We start from the raw sequence: 18,072 nt of genomic DNA on the forward strand, positions 1-18,072 counted from the left end.
TTTCTTCACGGAACTTAAATTTCTTGAAAACAAAATTTCTCTTGAAAGATATTGATACAAGCCACCGGAAGAATCCTTTCACCTTGACTCTTCTACATCCCCCCCACGCGCCACCGAAAACTGACCAATTGGCGGCGAGGACGGATAAAAAGCGGGATATCCTGACCTCAAAATAGGATTGATACCTCGACAGTTAATTTACGTTTACCTTAAGGCGGCCAGAGTATAAAAGTGGTTGACTGGGAGGGGTAGTCAAGTCAGTTGAACGTTGTCTTTCCCAATAGAATGTTTTCTTTACGAGTGATTGTGAGTTTACTGTTGGTCGTTTCGGCCACAGCCAGCGGTGTGATCTTTGAAGATTCGCCCAGCACATCTCAAGATAACGCTAACGTGGGCACTCGTAATGGCCCCTTTGACGACAGCGTAGTGATCGAAGCTGCCGGTTCTCCTTCCAATGGAGATGTTGACTCTCGTTTCTTTGGACTTTTGGGCGGTAAATATTTTGCATTTTATTTCAAAGTAATTTTTTGTGTGACAGTACTTTTTCAACTATTAAATGGAATCTTAAGAGATAAATGTTTACTGATGTTGTATAAATAAAATGTATTTTTTTTTCACCAGGAGCTAATCGTCCAATTGGTGGTGGCGGCTTCGGCGCAGGTACACACAAAAAAACAAAGATTCTTTTTTTTAAAAGAATTGAACGAACATACTTTCTAACTAACATAATTGCATTAAACGAATTTGTTAACCCATTAATTAAGTTAGAATTATATAATTAATTAGGTTACCCGATTGGAACCACCAAACCTGGCCGATGCCCTGGAATTTTGGGCTTAGGAATTGGCCAACCTGAAGGAGGGTACGGAGGGTACGGCGGATATGGTGGATATGGTCAACAAGGGTAAGTTATTTCAATATTGTTACACTACTCACGTTAATGCGCAGTTAATATTACGCGATAAATGAACTTTTGTAAAATCTAATATTGGATTACAGATTTGGAGGATATCCCGGTGGTTATGGTGGATACGGCGGAAATGGCTACGGCCACCATCATGGAGCTGGTGGATATGGTTATCCAGGACAGTACGGATATGGCGGGCTAGGCGGCGGTTACAACGGTGGTTTTGGTATAAATTAATAATCTTTTCTGTTAGAAAAATCATTTACTCTAATTCAATTTTCATTGATCCAACAGGATTCCGTAGCGCTGATCAAGGAGGTGAAAGCGGAGACAAGACCGAGCGTCGTAAAAGATCCGATGAAGCAACTAAGGAATCTTCTGGCGGAGATGTTCAAGGCCGCTCTGGTCCGGGAGAAACCGACCCTCGTTTCCTTGGAGCCATCGGTGGTCTCTTCGGTAAACCTTGATTTCACGAAAAACAAAAAAAAAAGAAAAAGAAATAAAACAAATAATTAATATATTGGTAAATTTAGGCCAACCATGCTATCAAGACTACCAATGTCCGGGTCAACTGAAATGCTGCGCTAAAGCAATTGGCAGCCAAGCTTCCTGTCAACAACCCGCCCTTCTTGGTTAATTAGATAAGACTGTCTGCTCGTCAATGAAGTCCTCGTTACTATCCTACAGCTCCCAATTTATCTAATAACTTATATTCACGTGATAAACTATATCACCACCCATTTTTTATAATAAAATACAAGAATAATTTAACTTCGACTGAGCTCTGTCACATAAATCATTTCTCAAAACACATTCCACTAAATCATTTTTCAAAAAGCGCACAATGTTCTGTGACTGGTTGGTTATTGAATTGGTCTTTTTTTCTTTTGTTGTCGCTTTCGCTTTATTATTTTTCGCTTGTTATTGGCCATCATTATTCTTGCTGGCACCTCGACAAAAGAATAATGACTATCTCGTGCTGGCAGTCATTTTCTTTTTAGGTACGTTTGATCTGCACAATAATCGTTCAGACGGCGTCCGACCGTTTTCACGTGCTATATTTTCCTTTCAACAATTTTCAGACATTTCGATCCGACACTATAAAATGCCGAAGGGAATCACGAACAAAGGTTACACGACGTCAAAATATTTTTAACCCGTTGTGAATAAAACAACAAAGTGACGTAATTTCGTTTTAAATAAAACCAACAAACATCGATAAATTTTAAACCTACGCAAGTTAAGTATTTTAAAATGGAACTGTTGTGACGTCAACAACTTGAAATGACTGTAAGCAAAGGGATTGCATAGCACTGGATTCCTTTGTTGACTTTTTCGGTGGAAACTCAAGTCCAAACACCTCCCGACCCATGTTTGATCCTTCCATCATCCCGCCCACCCCCTTTTCGCCACCGCCGGAGTGGCAGCTACGCGCTGATAGGCTGATAGGCTCAAGTATATTTACCCCGCTACAACACCCGGCACTCGGTGTCGAGTCGGTTACCTCAACACCATCGAGACGGGCGTGCGATTCGCTTGTTTTTCGCTTTAATCCTAAAAACAACCCCATCAAGAGCGGACTATTTTCGCTACTATTCAATCGATTGTGAGCTAAAGACTTTGTGCGTGCTTGTGCCCCATTATGTACAGCTGAAAGTTGTTGGTCGCCAACCGCGATACCGCGAGGGAATCTTCACAAAAAAAGATATTAGCGATGGCTTTCCATTGTTGCGCGCACTTTTCAATCTAACCAGTGTCGACCAACAAGTTCGATCTCCGTTTAGGATCTACCGACGACCGATAAAAGATGAAGTTCTTCAGCAACAGCAACGAAATCACCGCTGTGTAAGTATCTTTAAAAAAACAAAAAATCAAATTACAATTAACTTTCAATCTTATTTTAATCCAATTCAAGCGCGTTTTAGTTGTATTAGTGTTTGACTATTTTGTATCGCTGGCGTGGGCGGGCGACAAAAAGTAATCAGTCGAGCGACAAATGCGCAGGGTGGAAAAACGCATCAGGTTCTATTGAAAAAAAAAAAAAAAAAAAAGAATTGGTGGAGCGTCGGGACAAACTTCTGTGCCGTCTCCCGGTAACTATTTGCACTCGAGGCAATAACCCGCGATGAAATATGACTAGAGTAGGGGGGGGGGGAAGCATCAAGCGGGGTGGACAGGAGGGGGCAGGTTGGAGGGCGGCACGGACAGGGGCGCCGTGGCATTTAAGCGGAAGAGCTATATAATCCCTCATGTGCCCAAGTTCAAACGGTGCCAGGCACGTACGACATAGTAGTGACAAGTTCTGTTGCATTCTCTCCCAGCTGTTTTACGTCGTCGTCGTCGCGGCCCGGCACTTGAGACCATTCGATGTTTCCCCACAACACTTTGGAGCCCGCGCTGGCTGTACTGGTTTCCATGGACACTCGACACACAGTTGAGTCGATAGCGCAACGACGACGACGTCGACAACGACATTCAGCCGATACTTATTATAGCCCAAGAGTTCTCTCGAACAGTGCAACAAACTAACAGCCAAGTAGTTGATTAAATAGCTCTTGTGCTGCTAGCCTCACCTAGTTTCTCGGCCTATGTATTAGTGCCCCGCTGTGCAAGTTATCCATTAAAACAGTCAATTGATTTATTTTCTCATTTCGGGGGGCGCCGACTTGGAATCTAATCGTCAACATGGGTAATGCGTCAAGCAATGTGACGAGCGGCATTAAAAAGCAGGCAGAGGGTGCCGCATCATCAACCTGCTACAAACTGGTCGATCTCAAAGGTAATGTCTTCCGACACCTTTACTATTGTTTGTTATTCCTGTCTACTTAATCATCTTTTATGACTGCTGGATTTATGTTTTTCGCCGGAACAATCCATCTGCAGGGGGTGGGCTCTTGATTGAATTGATGAAAAAGGCCTCCAAGACCAAAGACTTTACTGAAGTCGACAAGACTATAGTAGAAATGGTGGAGCCCTGTCTCTACAACAAAGGCCTAGGTAAAATGGTGCACATCGCACATCTCGTCTTGCTGAGAAATAGGGGTCGAGCCAAAACCAAATTGGTAAATCTTTTCTCATTAAATTATATTACCGACTATTCTATATTCACTCCCGCCTTATTGCACGATCTAATAGCTACCCTGTCTCAAAGAAGTCGAAGATCCCTACAAATTCGATATTGAAAAATACGTAGCGGATAACTTCTCCAACGATAAAGGTATAATAAAAACCAAACTTTTGCTTTAAAGACGAGAAATTATTTTAGGAAAAATTCGAAAAAATCTAGATCCGACGCATTATCGGGAAGTTTGCTGGGATTTAGACCAGCGGGGCGGTGTCGGAGAGACTGTTATGCATCTGTGCATGCTGTCGGCTACATCCATACACGCAGATTTGGCGAAAAGGCTTCTCAAATTCTACCCGAAACTGATTGTCGACATCTACCTCGACGAAGAGTACTACGGTCTGTATCAATTCTGTTATTGTCTACTTAGCGCGAAACGATCGATAGCAATTTTCTCGCACCAAAATCAGGCGAGAACGTACTTCACATCGCAATCGTTAACGAAGATCCTGCCATGGTCAAATATTTACTGGACAACGGAGTCAATTACCAGGATCGTTGCTGTGGTAATTTCATGAGTCCAGAAGATCAGAAAGCCAGTCGCTACGACAGTCTCACTTCAGAAGTTGTTCTGAATGACGCAGTTACTAATTACGACGGGTATATGACTACGACGATTGAGAACTATGGAGACAAAATGCAGTTCTTGACCCAGGATTCAAATTCTTTAGTTACGTCTACTGGGGTGAATATCCTCTCGCGTTTGCCGCTTGTCTCGGCCAAGAGGAATGCTATCGACTTGTGCTGGCCAAAGGCGCGGATCCCAACGGCCAAGATACTAATGGCAATACCGTACTCCACATGCTTGTCATTTATGACAAGACGGTAATACAATTTTCAAACATTCTTCAAATCCAGTTTTGACAAAAGTGTGCGGATATACAGGCAATGTTTGACATGGCGCACGAATTGGGTTCCCTGTTGAACATCCGCAACCGATTGGGTCTCACTCCGCTGACTCTGGCTGCTAAATTAGCTCGCCGCGACATGTTCTTTCACATCCTCAAAATTCAAAAAGAAGTCTACTGGCAATTGGGTAAGGATTACATCACGCGAACTACATACCGGACGTTGACCGTTCAAAATAAACCAACCTTGGGTCTATTTTTTCTTTCTTTCTAGGTAACGTCACATGCAGTGCTTATGCCCTTCCCCAGCTGGATACGATCGATGGTGCTACTGGGGGCATTGACAAAGACTCGGTTCTCAATCTCGTCGTTTTCGGAGTATACAATTAGAAAGTTTCAGAAGTTGGTATTACCTTATCCATGTCCGTCCGGTTTTCACGTAGGATTCAGAAGCCCATTTAGAGCTGATGGACGATGTCGTCATCGACCTTCTTCACGCAAAGTGGAACACTTTCATCAAATTCCGGTGAGCGTACACCTAATATCGAAATCAATGAATAGACAATCACTAATCAGTAATCATGGGTGGGTTCAAACAGGTTTTATCGCTGCTTCTTGCTTTTCGCCTTGTACTTTGTAATCTCGTTAATCTGCTTCACGGTTCGCCCGAGTCCTCCCGTTCGTTTGAGAGAAGAAATGACTACAACGCAAAGTTACACAACCACCGACATGACTTGGCCCTCATCGCCCTTTTCATCAACAGAGATGCCACTGTCGAGTACTACAAACTGGCCAACCGAAAATGACACAATTGATTCGACGGCCTACGACGATTTGAACAGTACGGTCACTGAGCCAATAACAACAACCCGCATAGAAACTACCATTCCAATCACTAGTCCCAGTCCTCGACCTACCAAAATCTCAATGGCATCCTCGGTATCACCCAGAGATAGACACAGATACAATGAGGAGGACGCGTGCATTTTACAACACGTAAGAACGAATTAAATTACGCCTCTTATTTGATGGATGGTATTAATTCATTCTGTTTTTTTTTTCCCTGGAAAAGTACGATTCTACGATACAAGGCTATGCTAGGATGGGCGGAGAAATTGGCGTCTTGATTGGTGTAGCCTTGTACCTTGGCGCAGCAGCTCGGGAAGCTCGCTTTCTCGGCAGGAAAATGTTCTTTGAGAATTTAGTAAGTTTCAACTTACCATTAAAAAAAAAATGGTGGTCCTTAAACATTTTCATCATTTGTGTAGGCCACTGCTCCGTCGAGAGTCCTCTTTCTGATTTCTTGCATGTTCGTCATCGCCATGGTCTTTTTGCGCTGGTTCTGTCTGAGAGCCGAGGAAGACATCGTCGCCGTGCTCGTCATGTTATCGACAGCTCCGTACTTCCTTTTCTTCTGCAGGTACGTAAACATGTAAAAAAGAAAGGGTTACAGAGAAGCAGGTTAGAGACATTGCATAAAAAAGAACAGCACAGATCATTAGAAACTTATTCCAATTTATTAAAACTCTAATTAAATTTCTTTGCTATATCGGTGCGATTATGAAATCAAAGAGGTTTCAAGAAAGTTGGGCCTTTCGTCGTCATGATTTACCGAATGATTATGGGAGACTTGCTGCGTTTCGTCACCATTTACGTGGTATTCGTCATGGGTTTCTCTCAAGGTAAACAGCTCTCCCAAGTTGGGAGGTTGCGCATGACCAAACAAATGTAACAACTACAATCAAAGAGCCAATTTTGAGTTATCAGATTGACTGGTTGATTGGAATCAGACACAAAAAGAAAAAGAAAAAACGTTGGCTAATTCATACGAATACTTTCTCCTCGACGTATTTCAAACCGTATAATTGGCTAACATGTCAGATGATCCGGGATTGCGAAAAAAAAAGAGAATGCAAGACCAATCACCCCAAGTAGTTGTTAATTCAAAACACACAGGTGTCTGGCCCCATTTCAAGGCAGCGCTACACGCGTTGCGATCGAGGCTAAACGCATAAAATTCGGACTTGGTTTTTTTTTTATGACGATCCAATGTTCATTTATGGAAATTTAATCGCTGTTTTTTCTTTCAACAGCGTACTACATCGTGTTTCTCACTCATCCGAACAACCGTGAGCACGCCGAAAATCCCATGCCGACTCCGGTCGACTCGGTGATGATGATGTTTCTCATGTCACTCTATAATTTTGGAAGTACCTACGAAGCTTTTGCACGGACGGAACACGAAACTGTAGCAAAGGTACTATCGACTTATATTTACACTTCCTTCAAAGTAGCTTAATCAAAACTGTTTTCTCTCTAATTAGATTCTTTTCGTCGTTTACATGGCAATTGTCGGAATTTTGCTGATTAACATGTTGATCGCTATGGTAAAAAATTTTGACACAAACCTATTTAGAAAACTAACTATAATAATATGTTCTGAAATTCTGCCAAACTAGATGGGTAACACTTATACAAAAATCGCCGAAACGCGTAACGAATGGCAACGCCAGGTAATAAGGCATCCGAGATTTAACTGGAAAGTTGTAAGCTACTAACTAATTTCAATTACTTGTACGTTCCAGTGGGCTCGCATTGTCCTCGTCGTGGAGAGAGGTGTTGATCCTAAATCCCGATTGGAAAATATGGTCCTCTACTCGCAGCCGATGGTGGATGGGAGAAGGGCGTTCATGCTTCGACAACAACAATCGGTAAACACAAGCCGGCCGGAAGTCACGAGAATATCTGTAACTGAAATAACCCCCATATATACTGTATCTTTTTCCCTCCTAATGAAACAGGATGAAGATATGGAAGAGATGAAGGAATTGGATGACATAAGAAATACTCACAAGCGAAGCATTGCACGGAGAGCGGCAAAGTTGGCAGAAGCCCAAGCGGCAGCGAAGTCTGGCACCAATGGCAGCAAATGCTCGGCTACTCCCGTGATCACTCAAAACGTCAATTTATCAATTACGAAAAACCAATTTTAAAGTTTTTTTTTGTTGCTGTTCTTGTTGTTGTTCCGCTTTTTTGTTTCAAAAAAATCAACCGTAGAAAAAGTTTTCAAAGAATATACAAACAATTCCACTTCTCTGACGAAACAATGTTTACTCCAAAGCTTGTCTGATGGCCCCATTGATTCTCTTCAGGGCATCCAGGTTATCACATTCATGAGCGACACGCTCTAGGGTTTTCATTTGTTCAGCGATTTCGCGGCGTAGATTGCATACTTCTTGTGATTCTTTTTGGGTGGAGCTGCAGCGGAATTCCGTCATTGGTTGATAAGGCTGGTTGGAGGACAGGAATTCGAGAGAGTATATACACTTGTCCAAGCGTTTGAGCGCTCTACACCGACGAGCTATCAGTTCCAACTCGACATTTAGCCGTTGAAGCGAGGAGCAGTCTGGTAGTGGATGAAACCTCGACCAGTGGGCAGCTTGCTGGGCGTAGCTGGTGACGAAAAACTGCGAAAATTGATGCAAACTTTCATCTGCATTCAACATGCCGTTGACGAGCTGAAGGAAAGTAGAAAATTTCGAAGGATCGCTTTCAGCCAGCAAAATGTCTAAACTCTTCTTAACGGCTTCTCGCTTCAGATCATTATCTATGTACTTGACTCGGCCTTCATCCCATTCTTTTTCCACCTGAAAATGTAATTCCTGAATATTAAAAAAAAAGTTCGTAGGAATATGTGCGATCAATCTAGATTATTACATTCCACGGCGAACAAAGAAAGATCGGAAAGCTATCCGTTCCTGGTATCCATGCGTCAGCTACTCTCGACGGATCTTGAGAAAAAACGAATTCTGGTTGGAACGTTTGCCCCAATTTCGCTTGAACTGCAGCGAAAACGGCCTAATAATTAAAGCAAATTAATCGTTATGTCAAAAATGAAAGAACAACTATTTTAACCTGCAAGGCTTCCAGTCCATCCTGATCTGTGATGGCGTAAGCGAGCAAATACGCGTCGTCATCTATTGTAGACAAAGCACTTAGCGCAATCAGGCGGTGATGGCGGTCCCAGGTGAAGGAAATGTCAGTAACGTAAACGATGCGAGAATGAATTCGGGCGAGTACCGTTTGATTCTCGTTCATCACGGCCAAAAGAAGAACATTGTCTTCTGGATTCCAGATAAGAACAGACGATTTGGAGCGCAGCTCATCCACCCACAATTTCACGCTGCTCTTGTCGTCTGGATCGCGACGCTCAAAGTTCGCGACACCGTGAGATCGGCAAACGTTAAACACGTCCTGCCGTGTCACACTCATCATTCGTATACTGGTTCCTGAAGCGCGTAAAATGTCAAAGCTGAAACTCGTTCGAACAAGACAGATTGAATGACTGATGTGTCTACAGATCGAGAACTAACCGGTTATGGTGCCGTTTCGTAAGGTTTTCACGATTTCGTCCGAGTTCCAACCCCGACGCAGCAACTCTAATATCCAATCCTTCTCCTGTTTGCTCAGATTCTGTCGATGTGGCTCCTTGATATCGTGACCGTAGTGCGTTGGGCAATAGTCGCACGAGATTCGATTTAACTAGAGCGATAAACATGTCAGTAATCAGCGTCAATCAATTAAAAATTTGGTCCTGAACTCAACATACCACTTTATCGTGAATAAGGCGAATTGAAGCTGTGCAGGTTCCGTTCATCTTGATACTGTCTGGCCTATTAGATTTTTTCTTTTTGCCGCTCTCTTTACAGGCTCTAATCCGCTTTGTTCCGGAGCGATTGCAAGCATAGTAAATGTACACTGAAACTTTTTGATTGTCTGATCGCCTGATTTGCTGATCTCCTGATGACCGATTGAATTTACTACCCGAGGATTTCTCTTCGGAAGTTTTCCATGCCATGAATTCTTCCATCGACGTAAAGTTGTGAATTTGACTATCCATTTGGAATCCGTGGACCATGGTCAAATGCTTTCTGAGATCGTCAACTCTCCAAGACTAAAGTATCAAAGAAACTAAATTACTTCTCTACTCAACACAATGCTTTAATAACAAATCAAGCTTGTACTTTGAAGGGACAGTTTTCTTCTCTGCAATACACAGATGCGTTTTTCACGAGCCGCAAATGATGTATCTTGCCGTAGTGGCGAGAAAGTTCTTCGAAACGTGCAAATCTCATAGGTTCTTCAGTGGGACACTTGTCGCATACAAAAAACTTTTGCGCCGTAGGCCCATCACCCGTTGTGACGACCACATCAGGATTCATGGGGCAGATTTCGTAGTTTAACGTTGAGATATTTTTATGACGCTTCTTCTGACCAAGAGCAGCGGGAGTATTTGGTTGGCCGTCCGTGGAATTACTGATGGGCGGTTTCGGAAGAAGTCGGCGAATTTTAGTACTGGTGATATCACAACCATGGTTTTCTTCTGAGAAGTTTGTCTGTGAATCGATTGTAATGACTTGACTAGAAGCTCCTTGCAATGAAGATTCCATAACAAATAGTGTTTGCCCTTCTCCTGTGATGTATACTGGAGATACATAGTTGTTTACATCTGAGGTGTTGCTGGGTAGAAAAAATTGTGCTTGGTCCTGTAAAGAAAAATGGAAGATTTTAGTCATAGAAAAAATAAACGATAACAACTTTCACAGTACTGATATTAGAGTAGTATTACCTTATTGAGGTCTGAAACCACTGTAGGCACTTGAGGGATGGACAGATGTGAATCATCAACGAAACTACTAGTATTTTCCAACTGAAAAGAATTTTCACATGCATTTTCTTGTGACACATTACAGGTAATGGTTGAATTATCGAGTTGAGAACTGGATTCATCAGTTGTGATAATCACTAGGCTGCCTTCTTGATTTTGGTCAACAAAATTTGACAGCGTCTGAGTAATATCAAGCACCATCTCCCCATCTTCGTCCACTAGAATGGTCAATTCGCCATCAATTTCAGAGGAAGATTCAGGTAGCGTTGCAGTGAAATACCCAGGATCATTTTCCATTTCCTTAACTCATCACAACTTTGTACAATTTCCTTCTTACAATACTAGACTTTGTAGATTGCAGATAACTTAAATTAAATTCTGCAGACAAGAAAACAAAACAAAATACTGTTAAAGACTGATGGAAAACCATGCATCCACTGGTTTATAGAATACATCCTAGACTGTCAACACACGAGTTGCCTTGTACAGATTCGAAAAAAAAAAGACTGGCACTTGTCGACTGCTGTAAATAAAAACTTCTTACGTAGTAGATATTTCAGAAGGTAGATGGCGTCGCTTTATCAAACTCAAAAGCGAACGAAAATCAGTAGAAACCTCGTTAAAACTAATCACCCATGCGATGTAATAAAAAGTATACACAAATTACCTTGCGGTTCACGGTCTTTGACTAAAAAATAGAATATGTAGAGAGAATTATTATGATATACATCCTTACACAAATTGGGCTACGAGCCAACTGACATGTGACGAAGTCGATTCAACTTTTCACTTTTTTCTGCGGACGGGAAAGTTCCAATGACCCCTTCCAAGGCAAATGGATGGACGAAAAAAACATATATTTCCAGTGCGACGAGCCAGGAACCCGCCGACTTTGAACTGCTAAATCAGCACGGGGAGCTCATAGACGTCACCAAAGATGAGCCCCACGTCTCCATCCACAACCCTTCCTTGAAGTTTCTAGAAACTGCACAAACAACGACGAGGCTGAGCTGCGCTCGAGAGAAAAAAGCGTCGCCACTATTTCCAGCTTATTTTTATTACCAATCAGACGAGCAGGAGCCACGTGAAAAGAGCATGCTGATGCATTGACGACGACCCGAACATTCATAATCATTCCAAGCCCAAACGAATAAATAAAATAACAATTCAAACTACCCGCGCTGAATTATTCGAATTTCTCTCTTTTTCCAGAGTGTTGAAGGCTCGCAACTTCGGGGTTGATTGTATAGGCCATCCAGAAAAATAGTTTCATCATCGATGGAGTAACTCTGCGAAAAAAAACACAAATATTTCCTTGACAAACACAGACAATGACGACGATGGTATACAAGAGGGGGGGGGGGGAAACCTCGTCATTTCACATTACACATACGTCATAACAATAACTGTGACGACACATTGCGCGGATAAGTGTCGGCATTCACGAGATGACGGAGCAATAACTTCCTTTTGGCTGTTGTGCGTGTATCTTTTGTATATAGATTTACGAGCTACGCGAGCGGCTGGCCGGCCCGGCCGTCTCTCCTAGAGAAGAAGCTTCTCTTTTCGAAAGTAGAAAAACCAAAAACAAAAATCCCGGGTCGCGTTTTTCGCGTTCCGTTCTCCAAACAAAATGTGTTTCTCTCAGAGATTTTTGAGGAATGGTGGCGATTTACTACACGGAGCCCCGTCGGTTATTCGGTCGGACCGTCGCATTCAGTTTGTTTTTTTGGTTTGTATGCGCAAAATAATCCTGAAAACTTATCGTGTTCTTTGACGTTGTTGTTTCGTGTAATAGGGGAACCATTCCGAGTTCCGACGTTTCATTTCAAGCATCCGTTTGTCATCACAGTCCATCATGTTGTTACATTTTAACTCTGACATTTTTTAATTTTTTTGTCGAGGGCCAGCATCGCACGGTTCGTTAAAGGGGAGAAATGAAATTTGCTTTCAACTCTAATCTTAATCGGTCGCTTTTGTGGGGGGAAAACTGTTATTGCGCACACTAGATTAAATATCAAAACGGGACTGGGTGGAACGGGGAAAAAGACGCACGGCCCGAAAGCGAGCGGCTCGTTAGTTACGGCATGGATCAAAGCCAAAACGTTATGCAACCAATTAAAGCACAAGCGAGAGAGAGAGAGTATCATCATTGGTTCACGGTGTTTTGTGTCTATTTGGTCAATGACCGATGATAATGGCCACCACCCAGACCGGCCTATACGATCACGGACATTGAACACCCAGAAGACTCCCATTAAGATAAGGGTAACTAAAACCAGGCAATACTCAAATGATTTGACAACTTAGTATATAGCTACTAGGCTTTAAAAAAACAAATAATAATAATCAACCCCATCAAGAGCGGCTGGATTTTTCATTTGATGTCGAACTATGCCCGGGCATTCCTGGCATAGTGATCGGCTTCATCATCTCAGCTCCTTCATCGGCCGACACGTTCCTCATTTTTCCTCGATGGCCATCGAACAACTACAAACAATAAGAAGAAATCCATCAACCAAAAAATAGAGAGGGGGGAAAAGAATGGATGTGGACGGAGGGGCGATGTACAGCACAGCAACCCGAGATGGAAAAATTGATTCCGTCCTCCTATCACATATTGTGTGCGCGCAGTCGGTACAAATATATTTGTGCGTCGGCCCTTTTTCCCGACGCTTTTCTTTCTAACCCGATTCTTTTTTCTTCTTCTTTTCTCTCTCTATTATTAGACAGTGGAAATGAATGACCTCTGACGGTTCTTCTCATAATTCAGACCAGCAAACGGCAACGATCCTAAACCACCAATTTCGTGGGATTTACGGGTTCGGGTTGTTCGTACACAACACAGCGGGAAAAAAGAAAACCTTTTGGGCTCATTTCTGGCCGTCGTCAAAAAAGGTTGCTGGATGAAAACACTTGAAACTGCCACACACACACACCGGGGGGAAAGCAAAATAGAAGCAGGTGAAAGACATACAAGGGCCGCGAAGGCTATTACACAATCTGTTTCCAACTTTTTCCCGTTGTGTGTACTCTGCAAGCTGAAAGGGGTGGTGGAAGAAGCGGATGGGCGCTGCTGGATGATTATGTCGGCTGGCATGTGCTTATTGTCGAAACCCATCACAGATGATTGTGTCCCTTTGACGAACTTTCATGCCCCCAGTCGTACGTGTAGGGCACAGTAGAGCTCGGCGTCGTTGCGTGAGTCTCACTCTGTTTGTGCGTGTGTGTGCCGTTTGGGTCGAGTATAAATATATTCGTGTGGTGTTCCTTTACCAACAAATAGATATAAATATAAGTGGCAAGAAGACGACGACGAAGACGAGAATGGAAGTAGAAGTAGAAAGAGAGAAGAGAGAGAAAAAGGGAATAATGGGAGCGATTTACGAGCCATGGCGTTTGCCAAACGCTCCCGTGCGACCCATACACAGCACAACCGGCCCATGGATGTTGAGCTGCATGGCTCCTTTCTCTCTCTCCCACCCCCACAAGACTCTTTCTCCTAACCACACACAACGATTTATGGAAATGGCTCTCTTTCTTCGTCTTCTTCTTCTTCTGCTTCTTCTTCGTCATCATTGCAGCAGCAGGGCCGTTCAAAAAGGAGAAGAAGACTATACTCTTATTCTCCCCTTTCCTCATATATATATCTCTATAGCAGCATATAGTAGACACACTACGGTATAGAGTTATAGTGTACATTACCCGACTCTTCCTTCAACTGGCTCATTTCAACTAGAGAGGAGAGAAGAGGGGCCAACAAAAGACACGAGAGGGACACAAGACGGAGATGTTTTTTCTCTTCCGAAATGGAAACAATCTGAAAAGAGTTGCATTTCAAATGGATATGACTCCATTTCTCTTTCGGGGGCGAAGAGGGGAGAGAGTGTTGCTGCAGTGCGGATCGCATTTCGGTTGGCTAGGCCGAAACGAGACGGCGATCAATAATAACGAGATATCTCCCCCCGAAAAAAATTGGCTATATGGCCATTCGGTTTCAATCGTCGTAACAATCGGGTTAGAAAAAAGAATAACGACCGATTATCTATATAATTCCGTCGGAGCGTGAATAATTGAATTGAGCCTTACCTGACTATTTATAGAATATCGGGAGAGATGTAGCAAAAGAAGAAAGGCGGCGCAAAAAGAGTTCCATCTTTTGAAGTGGCGGCAATGCAGACTGCGGACCGTGTCAATGATGTCGGACTTTCACTCTCGGACCCGCTGCTGGGCAGCGAAAGAAAGATGACAGCGGTATTACATTTGCCAGTTCGGTTTCGCTTTATGGAGGTCCTACATTATATATATATCCATCGCCGTTCTGGGAGACGCAGTAGGTCAGTAGGCCTTCATATAGTGAAAAATAAAAAAAAGAGAAAGATTAATAATAGACGTGCAGTGCACAAGTGCATCCATGCAGAACTAACTGCCGAAGGCCAGCGAAAGTGAAGAGGGCGGCTTTCTTTTTTTGTTCGGATAGAAACAGATGCATTTTGATTGTTACCTACATATATTCCGTGTAATAAAAAACACACTCTATAGCCTACCCCTGGTGCAATCCTATACCCATTTTAGTTCCCTCACGTGAATTTAATCGAGCGCGAAAATCATTACGCCATTTTTTTCTCAATGGCCGTCGGTGGTCATTTTAATAGCCTTTTTATTGGTGTTATTAATGGCCACCATTCTGATCACCCTCGTATAAAAAGAGACGGCCGGATAGGGTGGATATCGCACTTCATCCTCAACATCCGCCAGGTTTAGTCAAAGTCCTATACATTCCACGATCTCAACGAAAATGAAATTCGCCGCAGCCGTAAGTTAATCCATTTCAACCCGTTTTTGGCGCTCATCGTATAGGCCTAAAAAAATGTGATTTCCGTTTTTTGCGCGGCTCGAATTCCAATTGCAATCAGCTCCTGTTGGTGACGATCCTGCTCTGCGCTACTGGAAGCGGAGATGCTGGTCAAAGTGGCAAAGGAAGAGGAGGCGGAATGCAGTCTCAGCCATCCTACGGTGGCCAACAATCTCACGGTGGTGGCCGGCAGCCATCTTACGGCCAATCAGCGGTGCGTTCAACACTTCATTTCCCCATTGAAAAATTCATCTTTAAATAACAACCAAAACTGTTTTCGTTTCATAGGCGCCGATGCAACACAGAGCTCCTTCGCAAGGAGGCAAAAGCAAAAGCAAAGGCAAAGGTCAGCAGCAACAAATGGTAAATAGACAAACAAACCAAATAACCTAAGAGATGTAGAAACATTGACAAGAGAGATGTAATATTTTGACTTACACAGAGTTACGGACGACCGGCTGCAGCTCCTGCTAGGCCCATGTCTTCATCTTACGGTGGCTCGTCGGCACCGGCACCGGCTAAGCAGATGTCGGGATCCTACGGATCAGCGGCTCCGATGAACCACGGAATGGCCAGCATGCCGGCAGCTCACCAACAGCCCAAACCAGCAGCCACTCAATCGTCTTACGGTGGTGGCGGAATGGCCAAAGCGCCGATGATGCCTTCCTCTCACGGTGCCGCCCGTCCACCCGCTTCTTCTTCTTCCTATTAAAAAAATAAGAAAAGAAAATTTATGTTTTGAGACTACTTGTTTCAAGTAGCGCAGTAAGAACGTATCAAACAATCGCAATTTCCAAAATCAAGATTCCGTACCCAGTTCTAATCACCTTCATCTCTTTTTCCCCCCCTGCCGAGATATTATGACGGGCCCCATTAAAAGCGTTAAATTAGTGAAACAAACAAAACAAACAAGACGCGACGTCAAACAATGAGGTTTTTTTTCCAAATACTTCGAGCCAACTCTACATTTATATTTAGAGTCATTAAATTGATTTCGAGTGCACGGATAATGAGGTGTCCGGTTTTTTTTTTTCTCTTTTTACATCAAATGATTTTTGTTTTCAGTTAACAACATTTTTTTCTATTCTTGGAAAACTGATGTGATCCCTCCTTAGCCTTCAATAATACGCTGAATACATTCGCAATTTTTATCGCTAATTATGTTTGCTCTGCATGAGTTGAATTAAGCTAAGAATAAAATTGAGGAATGGACATGGGTTCATCCGACGGTCCCGTTGCAGGCGGTTCTACGTGAATGACAAGCGGAACTCTAATGTTTACCTCGGCCGGTTGATGTCGAGGATCGTCAAAATGTTGGGAAAAAAAATCCAAAAGAAAAGAAAAAGATATAATAAAAGAGATAGACATAAGGGAATAAAAAAAGTACATACACTCAAATAATCCAAGTTTTAAAGACTGCTGGGTCTGGGTGAAGGTACTCAAGGAGAGAGACGGCGGCGGCGGCAGCGGGACACGATACGTGAAACGGGATGAAGTCAAAAATCAAAATGAAAAAGAACGAAGCGAAAAGAACATAAAGCGAAAAGAAAAAAAAGAAAAAAAAGAAAAACATCGAACAAATGCAAGTCCGTCCGTCGTAGAGTCGTCGGTGCCGGTGCATTCCCGGCGTTCCTCCACTTGATTATCATTCCGGCACGCATTGCAGCACGACTTTTCTCTCTCTCTCTCTCTCTCTCTTTGCGTTTCTGCTGGCTGCTGCTGTTGTGTTTCGGAGTTGTCGTCAAATACACACACAAGCAGCGCCGCTCCCGCAACTCTCGAAATCTCCCCGGCGAAAATGTTCCACAAGGGAAAAAAAATCTCGTCGTCCATTGGACGTCGAGGTCGTGTCACAAAAGAAATAAAATAAAATAAAAAATCAAATTTAATCAAATCTAATCAAATCACCAAATTGAATTTACACGTGAAATGTTTTTATTAAGAATAGGAAAGAAATCAAAAAAGGTTTGATTTGATTTTTGATTTTTTGACAATCAAATTTTTTCTTATTAAGAAATAAAGAGAGGAGGAGGAGAGCCAGGACGAATGTTAAGGAAACGGTGGGATTTTTAATTGGAGGTCTGTCTGTCTCTCTCCGACAAGGAGAAAAAATTAAAAGGAAACTCAAAAAAAGAAGAAGAAGAAGACGCGGGAAGTTGTCACGAAACGAACGCAATCTCGAATATCTCACATGCCAGCTGTGAGAGAGCTAGTCTGGCTCTCTCTCTCTACTCAAAGAAGTTCCTCTTTCCTGTATAGACTCCTAGCTGCTGCAGTCTAAATGGAGAGAAAAAAGAGAAAAGGAAGAAAGAGACAGAGATAGAGAGGACTGGCATATACAATGTCACCCAAGCTCTCGTTACACCCCCGTTCTGTGTGTCTACGCTCAAAACAACAACAACAACAACGGGAGCAAAAAAGGCGAATCTCCCAGTGTTGGCCGGGTCTAGGCAATTGCAAAAAAACGAAATCAAAGCGAATGAGCGATGGGTCTTTTTGGAAAAAGCGCCAAAACGCAGAAATTGAAAAGCGAAATTCAAAAAACAAAATGGAAGAATGCGCTACGTATTTATAAAACATTGGATAGATCAGGAGAGAAGAAGACAGACAGACGTATAGTATATATAACATTCTTTTCTGCGTTTCAAATTTTGATTCGATCGCAAGTCT

General features: G+C 42.8%; 4 protein-coding genes and 1 long non-coding RNA gene across 7 annotated transcripts; 3 read left to right on the forward strand and 2 right to left on the reverse strand.

The window, feature by feature from the left end:
* The first annotated feature begins 235 nt into the window (after nt 1–235).
* Nucleotides 236–1,684, forward strand: LOC124199769 (glycine-rich cell wall structural protein-like). Of its 2 annotated transcripts, none has more exons than XM_046595707.1 (6): nt 236–493; nt 625–660; nt 787–904; nt 1,000–1,133; nt 1,202–1,363; nt 1,441–1,684. In XM_046595707.1, the coding sequence occupies exons 1-6, from the start codon at nt 286–288 to the stop codon at nt 1,542–1,544; spliced, it is 762 nt and encodes a 253-aa protein (XP_046451663.1). In that variant the 5' UTR covers nt 236–285; the 3' UTR covers nt 1,545–1,684. The 2 variants fall into 2 exon arrangements, with proteins under 2 accessions (XP_046451663.1, XP_046451661.1); XM_046595705.1 differs by having other exon boundaries at nt 237–493; nt 622–660.
* On the reverse strand, nt 365–11,050 carry LOC124199767. Of its 2 annotated transcripts, none has more exons than XM_046595703.1 (11): nt 10,509–11,050; nt 9,904–10,425; nt 9,489–9,833; nt 9,253–9,421; nt 8,795–9,168; nt 8,597–8,737; nt 7,732–8,526; nt 7,452–7,624; nt 6,100–6,293; nt 5,293–5,417; nt 365–1,369 (listed from the first exon to the last, which is right to left on the reverse strand). In XM_046595703.1, the coding sequence occupies exons 1-7, from the start codon at nt 10,842–10,844 to the stop codon at nt 7,990–7,992; spliced, it is 2,424 nt and encodes an 807-aa protein (XP_046451659.1). In that variant the 5' UTR covers nt 10,845–11,050; the 3' UTR covers nt 365–1,369; nt 5,293–5,417; nt 6,100–6,293; nt 7,452–7,624; nt 7,732–7,989. The 2 variants fall into 2 exon arrangements, with proteins under 2 accessions (XP_046451659.1, XP_046451658.1); XM_046595702.1 differs by having other exon boundaries at nt 7,452–7,630.
* LOC124199766 (transient receptor potential cation channel subfamily V member 5-like) lies at nt 2,334–7,969 on the forward strand. The gene is made up of 19 exons (XM_046595701.1): nt 2,334–2,752; nt 3,610–3,686; nt 3,791–3,969; nt 4,043–4,124; nt 4,194–4,370; nt 4,442–4,631; nt 4,703–4,856; nt 4,917–5,067; nt 5,154–5,257; nt 5,323–5,405; nt 5,479–5,875; nt 5,952–6,083; nt 6,148–6,299; nt 6,452–6,561; nt 6,973–7,136; nt 7,204–7,266; nt 7,339–7,392; nt 7,465–7,590; nt 7,681–7,969. Exons 1-19 carry the CDS (start codon nt 2,715–2,717, stop codon nt 7,870–7,872), a joined length of 2,625 nt encoding a protein of 874 aa, XP_046451657.1. The 5' UTR covers nt 2,334–2,714; the 3' UTR covers nt 7,873–7,969.
* Nucleotides 11,051–11,585: 535 nt separating the features above from the next.
* LOC124199777 lies at nt 11,586–15,940 on the reverse strand. Its single transcript, XR_006877000.1, has 3 exons — nt 15,841–15,940; nt 14,637–14,894; nt 11,586–11,836 (listed from the first exon to the last, which is right to left on the reverse strand). It is a non-coding gene; the product is annotated as an uncharacterized LOC124199777 (long non-coding RNA).
* On the forward strand, nt 15,252–16,122 carry LOC124199770 (keratin, type I cytoskeletal 9-like). Its single transcript, XM_046595708.1, has 4 exons — nt 15,252–15,363; nt 15,464–15,616; nt 15,691–15,765; nt 15,845–16,122. Exons 1-4 carry the CDS (start codon nt 15,346–15,348, stop codon nt 16,112–16,114), a joined length of 516 nt encoding a protein of 171 aa, XP_046451664.1. The 5' UTR covers nt 15,252–15,345; the 3' UTR covers nt 16,115–16,122.
* Nucleotides 16,123–18,072: the final 1,950 nt, after the last annotated feature.

Source organism: Daphnia pulex, chromosome 8, assembly GCF_021134715.1.
Source record: "Daphnia pulex isolate KAP4 chromosome 8, ASM2113471v1".
NCBI lineage: Eukaryota > Metazoa > Arthropoda > Branchiopoda > Diplostraca > Daphniidae > Daphnia > Daphnia pulex.

Coding starts and splice junctions, on each gene's coding strand:
- LOC124199767 (XM_046595703.1), bottom strand. CDS start 10,844: ATGGAAAATGATCCTGGGTATTTCACTGCAACGCTACCTGAATCTTCC. Junction 8,738..8,794: donor ATGGACTGGAAGCCTTGCAG/GTTAAAATAGTT, acceptor TTTAATTATTAG/GCCGTTTTCGCTGCAGTTCA. Junction 8,527..8,596: donor TTCTTTGTTCGCCGTGGAAT/GTAATAATCTAG, acceptor TTACATTTTCAG/GTGGAAAAAGAATGGGATGA.
- LOC124199766 (XM_046595701.1), top strand. CDS start 2,715: ATGAAGTTCTTCAGCAACAGCAACGAAATCACCGCTGT. Junction 5,406..5,478: donor AACACTTTCATCAAATTCCG/GTGAGCGTACAC, acceptor GGGTTCAAACAG/GTTTTATCGCTGCTTCTTGC. Junction 7,267..7,338: donor TTAACATGTTGATCGCTATG/GTAAAAAATTTT, acceptor CTGCCAAACTAG/ATGGGTAACACTTATACAAA.
- LOC124199770 (XM_046595708.1), top strand. Junction 15,617..15,690: donor CATCTTACGGCCAATCAGCG/GTGCGTTCAACA, acceptor TTCGTTTCATAG/GCGCCGATGCAACACAGAGC. Junction 15,766..15,844: donor AAGGTCAGCAGCAACAAATG/GTAAATAGACAA, acceptor TGACTTACACAG/AGTTACGGACGACCGGCTGC.
- LOC124199769 (XM_046595705.1), top strand. CDS start 286: ATGTTTTCTTTACGAGTGATTGTGAGTTTACTGTTGGTCGTTTCGGCC. Junction 905..999: donor GGTGGATATGGTCAACAAGG/GTAAGTTATTTC, acceptor ATTGGATTACAG/ATTTGGAGGATATCCCGGTG. Junction 1,364..1,440: donor AGCCATCGGTGGTCTCTTCG/GTAAACCTTGAT, acceptor TGGTAAATTTAG/GCCAACCATGCTATCAAGAC.